Source organism: Drechmeria coniospora, chromosome 01, assembly GCF_001625195.1.
Source record: "Drechmeria coniospora strain ARSEF 6962 chromosome 01, whole genome shotgun sequence".
Lineage (NCBI taxonomy): Eukaryota > Fungi > Ascomycota > Sordariomycetes > Hypocreales > Ophiocordycipitaceae > Drechmeria > Drechmeria coniospora.
In genome coordinates, this window is record NC_054389.1 from 2,723,824 (window position 1) to 2,735,673 (window position 11,850).

At 53.3% G+C, this 11,850-nt stretch overlaps 3 protein-coding genes across 3 annotated transcripts; 2 read left to right on the plus strand and 1 right to left on the minus strand.

The window, feature by feature from the left end:
- Positions 1 to 4,394: 4,394 nt before the first annotated feature.
- Positions 4,395 to 7,308, plus strand: DCS_00727 (gephyrin; the record flags this gene model as incomplete). Its single annotated transcript, XM_040798064.1, has 3 exons — positions 4,395 to 4,703; positions 4,757 to 4,835; positions 4,898 to 7,308. The coding sequence occupies 3 exons, from the start codon at positions 4,395 to 4,397 to the stop codon at positions 7,306 to 7,308; spliced, it is 2,799 nt and encodes a 932-aa protein (XP_040658947.1).
- A 465-nt stretch (positions 7,309 to 7,773) lies between these two features.
- On the minus strand, positions 7,774 to 9,756 carry DCS_00728 (vacuolar ATP synthase 20 kDa proteolipid subunit; the record flags this gene model as incomplete). Its single annotated transcript, XM_040798065.1, has 5 exons — positions 7,774 to 7,885; positions 7,944 to 8,252; positions 8,337 to 8,463; positions 8,556 to 8,728; positions 9,242 to 9,756. 5 exons carry the CDS (start codon positions 9,754 to 9,756, stop codon positions 7,774 to 7,776), a joined length of 1,236 nt encoding a protein of 411 aa, XP_040658948.1.
- Positions 9,757 to 10,739: 983 nt separating this feature from the next.
- DCS_00729 (uncharacterized protein) lies at positions 10,740 to 11,790 on the plus strand (the record flags this gene model as incomplete). The annotated part of the gene is made up of 4 exons (XM_040798066.1): positions 10,740 to 10,954; positions 11,140 to 11,236; positions 11,321 to 11,356; positions 11,434 to 11,790. 4 exons carry the CDS (start codon positions 10,740 to 10,742, stop codon positions 11,788 to 11,790), a joined length of 705 nt encoding a protein of 234 aa, XP_040658949.1.
- Positions 11,791 to 11,850: the final 60 nt, after the last annotated feature.

Consider the following 11,850-nt stretch of genomic DNA (forward strand, 5'->3'; position numbering starts at 1 on the left):
ATTCGGTATCCGTTGTTCCGAACACGGACACTGCACGTACTCCATACTCTTGTACAAGAATGCCTGGATGATTATAAATACAACTACATTTATGTCCTGTCCTGTACGAAGTGAGTGTTACAAGTAATACGGAGTACATGTAAGCATGGAGTACTCCGTACTCCGTACTAACATCTGACAAACATGTACTTACTCCGTACTCCGTACAGTACTCCATACTGCCCAGAGTGTCCGTACAGTGTGCGATTACAGATTCTGATGCAACCCGAAGGGTACGCCTGCCGAATCGGTACTTGCGCAATGCTACCAGGCCAGTCGCCTGCAGGCGCGTTCTGCAATTCCGACGAGCCCCCTTCTCTTTTCAAAAACAAACCTTAAACATCCTCCCTCTTCCTCTGCTCCGTGTTTCCCAACTATCTCGAACAGAACATTAATACCAGTTTGACCCGACATGTGTACTGGCCGGTTGGTAGGTACGTAATTCCTTTACTGCTTGGGTAACTTAATTACTGTACACCCTACCGCTCTTTGGCAACGGGTAAGTGAGCATTGGGCTCCTCGCGCCTTCCGAGGTCCCCCGCCCTACAGACTAGTAGAGTGGGGTTACAGCCCTTGGGTCTCCGAACTCGTCCGAAGCTTGAAGTCTAATCTCCAATGTCCGCAATCCATCGTCGAGGCGAATCATGTGGTTCAGCACATAAGCGTAGATATGAGTAATAATTCTCGCAGTCGCCAACCCCCGCCGTCGCTTCGCAACCGGACCGTTCTCGGCCTCTCGCACGGCCTGCTGTGGCCTTTCCCACCAAACGAAGTCTTGGGTTGTCCTTGGCAGAATCATCTAGTCCTTCACGGTCCGGCGACCGCGGCGCCGAACTCGACCAGTTGGGTCCTGTGGTGCTTGTTCCGAACCCACCCCCGTTCCCACCCCCATGCGCACCCCCTGTCATCCTTGTAGCTTGTCGCGGTGTTGCGAGGTCGAGACTGCGATCCGACGACTGGGCGCATGGGGCGCTCCGGACAACGAGCGCAGGTGAGAAGGGTGCCCAATCCGCCCGTCGCACCCATTTCAGTGGACCAACCGCCAGCTGGAGCTGTTGGGATGCTCATTCAGCAACCCATGCAGAAGGGTTAGGGTGGAGGTCCGCTGCTTGTGAATCGACGCATTAATCGAGTTTGCAGTGAGTACGAGAGTACTTGAGACACGGGATCAATAAAATGGGTTCGGATAACGTGGGGTTGTTACTTGGAGTACTCCTGTTGTCACTTGGAGAACTTGTGGATGTTGTCTACAGTACTCCGTACAGGTAGTTGTATAAGTTCTAGTACATGTATATTCCACCAGTGACCTCCGTACTCCATTGGTGTACGGAGTACGGAGTTCTTGAAGAGTAATACTCCGTCCGTACCGAGTACTTATATATGTAAGTACACCTACAACAAGTACTTGTGCATGTGCACCTACAACTACAAGTTTTCATGAACGAGCCGTTTCCCATTATTGCTTGTATAGGTGTATACTATGGAGAACGTACTTGCCTACGTACATATATGCCTTTCAAAGTATTTACTTACTAAATTACTTGTATGTACAGCATAGTACTCCATACTCCGTACTCCGTACTGTACTTACGAGTAATTACGTGTAATTACTTGCAGTACATGTACCTACCACATTTTCGGGCGATGACGGGTCTGCCAACTGCGGGGGACGTCGCCAAATTCGACCTGCCCATTACTTGCAAGAGCTACATGCTATTTGAAAGCACACATACTCCGTCATAAGCACGCGTCTGGGATAGTTCGCATGACAATACTCTCCGTACGGGTCCAAATATGCATGCACGTTGTGCGATTTCCCAGCAGTCGTTGTGAGATGCGCTTTGCGACCACGTCTCGGCGAGTGATCTACAAGGGGGGTTGCTCCATCTACAGTATGGCGTTTCGCCTATATCTTACATGTACTTGCATGAGACATGAGTTCAAGTGCAGCTCAACCTGCTTACGGCTGTTTCCTGTTCCTCGTACTCTGCACTCGGGTTCGTTGAATGCTGGCTCGAGTTGTACAAGTACATATATAATATTACTGGCTTAAATTTACCGATGCTTACAGCACAGTGCTCCCTAGCAAATAACTTTCCATTTGCACATCGTCGCTAGTACTGAGTACAGACTCGGCCAAGCCGTGAACCAGATGTTGGCAAGAATACGGCTCGCGTGAAGGCCATTCCAAATTCGTGTACGCGACATACGTACAACACGTGCGCATACTAGTACATAACTCCTCCTCTGTGCTTGTTCGGAATGCAAGAAGCCAACAAGGCGACATTCTCATCCTATAGGCTGCGTCGTGCACGGGCAATCGCTGGAGAGACAACGTATGAGAGGGCAGGAAGGGAGGAGAGGGGGGGCGTTTGGTAGTGAGAAAGCATCCCTGGCCGATACCGGCTGTTTGGTCCCAACCACCAGGACTCGCCACCTACCTACACGTTGCCATCCGACCGCACCGCCTACACCGCGCACCACTTCCTGCCTTGTTGGGGCATGCAGCGCGCAGTCTTGGTAATATGTGGACGGAGGCGTCTTCGTATCAAGGAGAAAACAAGGTTGTGCCCAAATTGCCACCTTGCCGCTCCAGCATTCAGGTCCATACACTGCACTTTCACTTTGCTCCTCTACCTGTATGTGCTCGTACGTTGCATACGTCAGTCGCCTCGTACGATGCAGGCGCCTTTACGTATCCAGGTACTAGCTTGAATGCACGCAATGTGATGTTGCATCCGACGAGTAACTCTATTGTGCCAGCAACAACAGCGCGTCGGCGGCACGCCACGCCCACCTTTGACTGCTAGCATCAAAAAAACAGAGCAAATGACACCATCCATCCATCCATCCATAACGCATCCTGCGAGACCCGACGCACCCTCCCTCTCCAGATTCAGAACATTATAGTAATTTCACTCACTCGGAATCATGGTGCAGCAATCAAAAGTTTCGATCTCCAACAGCATCAGAACGAAGCAGTTCCATTACCCCGCCTCAGTTGAACGCACAATGCGCAGTCCGACCTCCCTGTACGGACTAGCGCGGCGGTTTACTTGGTTTACTTGCCGATGCTCACGCCACGCCACGATCCGCAACAAGCTGCCGCTCACGGTTCAGAAACAATTACGGTTCATAGTCATGAATGCGCGAATGCGTACACCGCACGGGGTAAACGTTGCCATCCATCGTCCTTTCCAATCTCCTTTGTGCGAAATTTTAAAAAGACCCAATTCGTGCTTCGGAATGGCGGCGGAGGCCATCTGGACCTCGGAGAACCAGTTCGGCTCCATGCACAGTACAGCAGTGTCGAACACGGTCCTGCTCGAACATGTGTGTTCCTCCCCATCGCCGCTCTTCATATAGTCAACACAAATCAAATAAGATACAAAACAGTTCCGAAATCGAAACGCCATGTGTTTTTGTTGCGAATCCCTACAAATGGTGAGCGCGGGCGCGGGTTATTTAGATGGGAAAATTGGTTGCTAACAATAGTCCGATGTTCGTACGGTTACAGTAGAGACAATATATCCTTCACTCAAGCACGGAGTTCTTAGTTGTAAATGCCGCACGGTAATATTCGATCGAGTGCTTAAGTACAAGTACTCCTTCCTACCTACCCTGGGTACCCGTCATTTCATGCCCTACAGTACTCCGTACAGTTCAGTAATAGTAGTACTTAGCAAGGGTTTACGCACATCTACTTAAGTACAGTATAAGTACGAACGGAGGAGGTAAAGTCTTGAGTATTAGTTGCAAATATAATCAAGTCCGAATGCGTACTAGCTAGCAGCTTGGCTATCGATATCGATACCCCGAGGTCGATCCTGGCATTTTTTTCACCTCGGTACTTACAGCTTGCTGTAAGTAAGTACTCATAACAAAACAGCTTCTTTAAGTAAGTATAAGTACTTACTTAGGCTCGATACGCGATATTCACCTTTCTCTTGTTTCCTACACTATTCTTAAAAAAAGCCGTACAGCTTGCTACCATAGATAATGTGACACAATCTGCTACTCTAGGAGCAAAATGTCAATATTGAATGTTGCATCTACTTGGGCTTTCAGGCCGGACTTCCAAATTTGGCCGTTTCTGCAACGGTCCTACAGACCGGACTCCACTGCAACTTCGTGCAACCAGTGCCACCACCCCAAAGCTGCCTCCGACTTCAACGTCCAAGCTTCCCAGCTCCCACGCAACGAAAAGGGGCTTCCATCCGCCCCCCCCCCCTCCTTCTTCCTTCCTTGTATATCTCCCTCCCTCATCCTTCATCCTTCAAACTTCAATCATCAACTTTCCACCGCCACTCGTAATTTTGACGCTGTCATCGCATTGAATTATATGCTAGCGCGTCATGTCTACGCCAGGTGCAGGGGATCAAAATGATCAAATCATGGACCGTGGCCCATTCGTGGCTGCCATCCTCATCGTGTCCACCACGGCCGCTGTTCATCCTGCCTCCGATCGGACCACCGCCGTTCTGCGCAATGTTCTTGAAGGTGAAGGCGACCGCGAGTGGGAAGTCAGGTCCACCTGCATTGTCACCGACGATGAGCTCCAGATCCAAGCGAAGATCAAAGCCTGGGCCGATGGGCCGAGCCCGCCCAACCTAATCCTTACGAGTGGTGGCACTGGCTTTTCCGTGACCGACCGCACACCTGAGGTTCGTGCGGGATGTCACGGCTTCACTAGAGCGCATGCTGACGAAATTGGAAGGCTGTTGTGACTCTGCTTCACAAGCAGGCCTCGGGTATGGCACTCGCCATGCTGACCGCCTCGTTGGCAATCACCCCGTGTAAGTTTGTCTCGGAATGGACTCAAAGTCACTGTAATCCCTCTCGTTAACGCTCCATCAAGATGCTATGCTGGCCCGACCCGTGGCAGGTGTTCGAAACACGACCGTTATCGTCACCCTCCCTGGCTCTCCATCGGGTGCTGCGGAGAATCTGAAGGCCATTGTCAAGATGCTACCACACGCTTGCGCCCTGGCATCCGGTGCCGACTCACGAAAGCTGCATGCAGGAAGTATCAACAGGTTGGACACAGAGGCAAGAAAAGGCGCCGATGCAGGCGCCGAAGACGATGCCGATGCCAATGCAGACACAGTTTCATGCGCATGCGCGGACGCGGACACGGAAATTTCCCACGCTACATTCAGCTACCTACCGTACGGCCCTCGGCAAGGACCTGTTCGAGAGCATCATCATGAAGCACATCCTCAGCAGGACTACCATCATCACCACGAGCATACTCATCATGTTTACCATCACAAGTCCAGCCACGCACCTACCGTGACAGCCGGGCAGCGCATACCGCCAGTACATGTCATGCAGACAAAACAAAGCATGCCTGACGGATCGGGTGTGCCTGGTGGCCAAGCCGGGTGTTCAGGGCACACCTCTCATCCAGGACAAGGCACGCCTGTGAGACAAAGCATGCCTATAGAGCCAGAGTTGTGCTCCAGGCAGATCGTGCTGCCAGCAGGACAAGTCATACATGCTGGGGCGAGCTTGACTCCTACGCAAGTTTTGTATGCTGACCAAAGCATACCCCCTGTTCAAGGCATAACCACCGGACAAGGCATGCCTCCTACGCAATTTCTGTATGCTGGCAAAAGCATGCCCCCTCCTCCTGTACCGGTCATACCCACTGGGCCAGGCAAGTGCACCGGCCACGGCATGTCGCTTGAGCAAGGCACCCCTGCTATCACTCCTGGACCAAGCACGCATCCAGGACCAGGCATGTGCTCCGGACATGGAATGCATACTGAGAAAGACATACATGCTGCGCCGAGAATACCGCCTGGGCCAGGCAGGCCCAAGGGACAAGACACATGCTCCGGGCGTGGAGTGCCTATGGAAGATGATGTTCATGCTGGACCGAGCATGCCCGGGATGCACACAAACTCGGCTCAAAAGCCGCTCTCCATCCATCCTCATCTTGGACCTTCGCATCGGCATCGGGACTCTCCATATCCCGTAGTCGCCATCGAAGATGCCATGACTCTTATCTTGGAGCATTCCCCCAATCCAGTCGTCGTAACCTCCAAGGTGGATGCAGCCATCGTCGGTTCCGTTCTTGCCGAACCGATCAAGGCGGAAGAAAATGTCCCTGCCTTTCGGGCTAGCATTGTTGATGGCTACGCAATTGTGGCTCCCGAAGGTGGTCACATAGAGGGTATCTTCCCCGTCGCTGCCGTCTCACACGCTGCCCCTGGCAATGTTAAACCCTTAGAGACCGGACAGGTGGCTAGAATCACGACTGGTGCACCACTTCCACAGGGAGCTACATCCGTCGTCATGGTTGAAAATACCATCCTCCGGACGACGAAGGATAATGGCAACGAAGAGGACGAAATCGAGATTGAGGCCATGGTGGTCGGGGAGGGTCACAATGTGCGAGAGGTCGGCAGCGACGTCCAAAAAGGCTCCATCATTCTCGAGAAGGGCGAGCGGATCTCTAGCGTCGGCGGCGAGCTTGGCCTTCTTGCCGCAGTCGGTGTTTCTGATGTTAAGGTCTTCCGGCGCCCGGTCGTGGGCATCATGTCGACTGGCGATGAGCTCGTCGACTACGATAAACCAGGGCCCCTCCGCTACGGCGAGGTACGTGATACAAACCGTATAAGCATCCTCAGTGTCATCAAAGGATGGGGCTACGAAGTCGTCGACCTAGGTATCGTCAAGGACAACGAAGACGGCCTGGGGGAATCGCTGCGGAAGGCCCTCAGACTGGTTGACGTCCTCATCACCACGGGAGGCGTATCCATGGGCGAGCGGGACTTGCTGAAACCGACAATCGAGCACTCCCTTGGTGGCACCATTCACTTTGGCAGGATTTTCATGAAGCCCGGCAAGCCCGCCACCTTTGCGACGGTGCTTGTCACGGACGAGGCTGGAAATGCCGCGAGAAAGGTCATCTTCTCCCTGCCCGGGAATCCAGCGTCTGCCCTCGTGACGTTGAACATGCTCGTCTATCCCTCCCTGCAAAAGCAGTCGGGCGTTTCCCCCGTCGGCCTGACCCAGGTCGTCGCCACCTTGGGCCATGACGTGCTCCCGGATCCCCGTCCAGGATTTCAACGCGCAGTCGTCACGATTTGCGGGGAGCAACTCATCGCGACCACCACTGGTGGTCAGCGGAGTTCGAAAGTGAGCAGCCTGAGGTCGGCGAATGCGTTGCTTGGGATCCCGAGCGGCTACAGGAAGGTGGTAAAGGGCACCAAGGTTTTTGCCTGGCTGCTGGACACACCTCGAGGGGTCGGAACCATGTAAGCGCACTCCTTCGCCAGTGGGAATGTGTTTGTTTCATCTTTCTTCGTTCTTTCCCTCGTTCTTCTTGCTTTCTGTCTTTATTCGTTTATTCAACCCGCATTTCCGTTCCGGATTGCACCATCATCCCCCTGTACTTACTTGTTCTTTTCAAGTCGTGTATTCATCCATTCGTTCATCCCGTTTAGTTCAGGTCATCGACTATTTTATTAGTTTGAACTGGATTGATTCGATATGGTATGGTATTTAAATTGAATCTTTTTTATTCCTCTAGCATCTAGTAGCCTCATGCACTACCGTTAGTAAAGCAAGCACAGCCATTTTTCGGCCGATCATTCCCAACGCCGGCCCAGGTATGAGTAAATAAATCATTATTATTGGCGCAATGCATGCATGTATCGACGTTCCCTAGGCTGGGGTGGTGCGTCACAGTCCACCATGACCAGACTGTCCCGCGTGCCAATTCGCCTACGCCGTGGCACCAAACGGCTCGGACTTGCCAGACACAAGCAGGCCAATGATGAGGCCAAAGAGGCCGAGAACTGAGCTGAAAATCTCAATGACAAGGATCTTGACGAAGCTATCACGCACAGGTTAGCGAATGGCCTGGGCACGGCGGTCAAGGGGAGCAGTCGCACAGAGAGGGGTCAGCAGCATCTGCTAGGGCGGCACCGCTGCCATTGATGCCCACAGCCACGCCACAGACAAGGTTGCAGAAGCCAACGGTCAGGCCGGACCAAAACAGGGCGTAGCCGGTGTAGAAGGCGTTGGCAGAATAGGCGGCAGGGCCATCGACAGGGTCGAGCTTGGAGGAAAAGACGATGGACATGATGACGCCGTAGATGGCGACGACCTCGCAGAAGATGATTGAGATGAGGTTCTTCGTTCGGATGCGCGGAGCCTTGACGCCAGCGCCGAGAATGGACGATCCGGTGATGAATATGCCCCTGCCGCAGACGAGTTAGCATCTTCGAATTGGACATCGTTCAACACAGGCTCTCGCGCGTTGAAAGGAAAGAATGGATGTTCACCATGCCGCGCCGACAACCGAGAGGCCAATGCACAGAGCAATGCCCAAATCGGCCCAGGCATAGGGAGAGACGGATTCAAGAAAGGCGCCGAAGTTGAAGGACTCGCCGTTGCCAGTCAAGAGCATGTCTGCAGCAGCATTTCATCAGCTAACCAGCTTCACTCTGAATCTCCATTTTTCTGCATCACCCCATCTCTCTGCATCCGGCCCGGACACTTACAGAATGCCACAATGACCAAGAATGATGCGACGACGCCCAGTCCATACTTGAGGCTCATCGTGACTGACGGCGGTGGCTTAGGGAGTGCTTCGGGGAGGAGGAAACCGGTCGTCTGTCTGCGTCGGTATGTTGGCTGGGCAAGGGTGATGGGCCGGTTGTGCCAAAGCTTCAGCCTACATGCAGCAGAGCAGATGATGAAGCTGGTAGGTACAGAGCACGAGTTCGTATGTTCGTAAAGGTGTACATACTAAGTACACTTATGGTAGTTGTACACAGACTCCGTACATGTACTTACTACACTCGTACAATGTACCTAAGTACGAGTTAATTCCTAGTACTCCACCAGCGACGTCACATGACGCGGCTGCTGTTCAGGTGGGAAGGGGAGAGAAGGTAGCTTACCTAAGTACGGATAGGCAGGCATCCCTGGGCCAATGTCTATCTTCGGAGAACCCCACAGCCCCGCGCCCTGTCTGGAATCCCGACCTCGCAAGCAACATTGGCCCGACTTTCCACCTCCCTACCTCTCTCTCGATCGCGGAGAACACACACAGGCACACTACTGTTGACGAGTTTCTGAAACCATGGCATCGGGTGCGCAGAGCTATTACGAGCTATATCGTAGGAGCAGGTACATCATGATGGGTGTGGGTGGTGCGAGGGAATGAGGATGACGGCGTGCTAACCAGTCACCCCTCTCAGCATCGGGCTCGCACTGACAGACACGCTCGACGACCTCATCAGCGACGAACGCATCAACCCGCAGCTCGCGATGAAGATTCTGGGCAACTTTGACCAAGCTATCACCGAGACGCTGCAGAAGAATGTGAAGAGCCGGCTGCAGTTCAAGGTCAGAGGCCCTGGCATTGAGAGATACGAGAAGTGCTACTGACGAGAGACCGGATTGCAGGGAAGTCTTGATACGTACAGATTCTGCGACGAGGTCTGGACCTTCTTGATCAAGAACGTGACATTCAAAATGGACAACGGCAGCCAGCCTGTGGTCGCGGACAAAGTCAAAATCGTCAGCTGCAACGCCAAGAAACCGGGCGAGACATGAAAGGGTGACGATTATGTTGCCCCTTGCCATGCATTCATCTGCATATGCATCGTACAAGTTGAAGTTGCGCTGTCCAGATACGGCGGGCACTTCCTTTACCAACTTTGTGGCGTGAACGGTGCGTGCTACCGCTTGCTCCATGCAGCTTGCATTTTTGCGGCGTTGAGGATGGGACGAGGACGCTTGTTGGGTCTTGCTTTTTGCTGGGCATATTTTAATTTTGTTCTATTTTGCTTCGCTCTCATTCTTGATTCAGCCTGTTTTCGCATAAGGTGCTTGGTGCGCACAAAACATGAGCACGAACGGTCCACCCAGCGTCGACGTCTCTGCTGGTAGGATGGACCTTTCTTGACGATTAAGACGCGGTAAGGCGACGGCAAGGCGACGGCAAGTTTGGTTTTGTGAATGGGCCATGTCCAGGCATACCGAGAACGTCAGGGGATGCTGGTTCTCTCTACGCTCGAGCCCCGAAATGTGGCTCGCGAGCTCGCCACTCTCTGTTGAAGCACCGGCTCACATCAAAAGTCATGGAGTCGGTTGGAGTTAAGTTGGCCGGCCTGTCCATACCCGTCTGCATTCGTAGGCAATTGTCAACACTATGGGAATTCGGGAGTTGGCGAAGTAATTCTTGCCGCATAAGTACAAATCGGAAGCCAAAGGCCTTTCGTCGTCATTCATCTGGTGTGGCTGTCGTATTACATGTTCACTCGTCATCGTTATCCCCTATACCCTCTGTTGGGTTATTTTCTAGGCGGACGAAGATGGCGCAAGCCTGACTGGCATTCAAGAAAGCATCTTGGAGCTGAGATCTCTGGAACGAGCACACCACAAAAAATTGCAGGTCTACGAGTGCAAATGACCAAATTGTGTGTGTTTATTTCAAGCCATTTCCATGCATGAGAACTAATTATTATTATTGCCGATGACTGATATTGACGAAGTTGAATCACAAACACGAGCCGAGCCCGAGGTTGGGGACGTCACCCAATAAGTACCTTCGTATCGCGCCCAGTACAGTTGCTACATGTAGCAACGTAAGTACAGATACATGAACATTGCCACGGAATCGGCATCCTCCCCCGGTTCCTCCTCCCGCCCTCGCTTCATCGCATAGATTCCCAAGGATGCTCCGGCAACGTCGCGATCGCATCAACCTGACGCGCGGCAAGGCAGCCGATCCCTCCTCGGCAGCAGCCCCCGAGTCAACGACCACTGAGATGGCCGACGCCAACGCCCAAGCCGCACTGGATCTCGGTGGCCGTGACCGCCGGAATCGCTGGATCTTTCTCGCCATGGCGAGCGGCGCCTGTGCGGCCTTAAACGGCGTCTTTGCGAAGCTGTGAGTAGCCCCTACCTGCTACCCGTTGACCATGACGACCGTGTTGGACCGTTATGGTGCCATTTCGCTCTTGTCCGTTCCCACCATCATGGCTGCCATGAAGTTTCCGCTTCCTCCTGTGACGAGAACGGCATTGCATTCATACGTCGTGCACGCGCGCTGACGACAATAACGCCGACGTTTAGAACGACGACGAGTCTCACTACGAGCGTATCCCAAACCATCGCCGGCTTCCTGGGCATATCCTCAGGAGAAAAGGTGGTCGAAGCGGCCGTCCGAGGTGTGAGTCTAGATGCACGCCTTCGAGACCCAATACTTGCACTGCCAGTTTCTACCGCGTCAACATGAGCCTGACCAGCCACCCAGTCCTTCTTCGCCCTGAACCTCGTATTCAATGGTATCGTATGTCAATCCGTGCCTCAGTCCCATTCTCCACCAGCTGCCTCGATCGAGCTAACCCGGCGTGTCCTTTCGCGCAGATGTGGACGCTCTTCACCGCCGCCCTCGCCAAAGGCACATCGACCACCCAGGTCTCTATCGTGAACACTTCCACCAACTTTGTCCTCACCGCCTTGCTCGGGCTCGCCCTGTTCGCCGAGGCCTTGCCGCCACTGTGGTGGGCCGGTGCTGCGTTGCTCGTCGCCGGCAACGTCATCGTTGGCGCCAAGGACGAGACCGAGGATGCTCCAGGCACCTGCACCGCCCAGTCGGACCTTGGGGAGCCCCTGATTCCGCTCGACGACCCCAATCACATCGTCGACGAGTGCTTTGTGGATGAAGACGTGGCCGACTTGGGAAACCTTCCAAGAAACGACGGCAGCCCATCACTCATCTAGATTCACTGCTCTTTACCGATGTCTATGATGCATCCCGAGCCTTTCTCCAAGTTTTTCCAC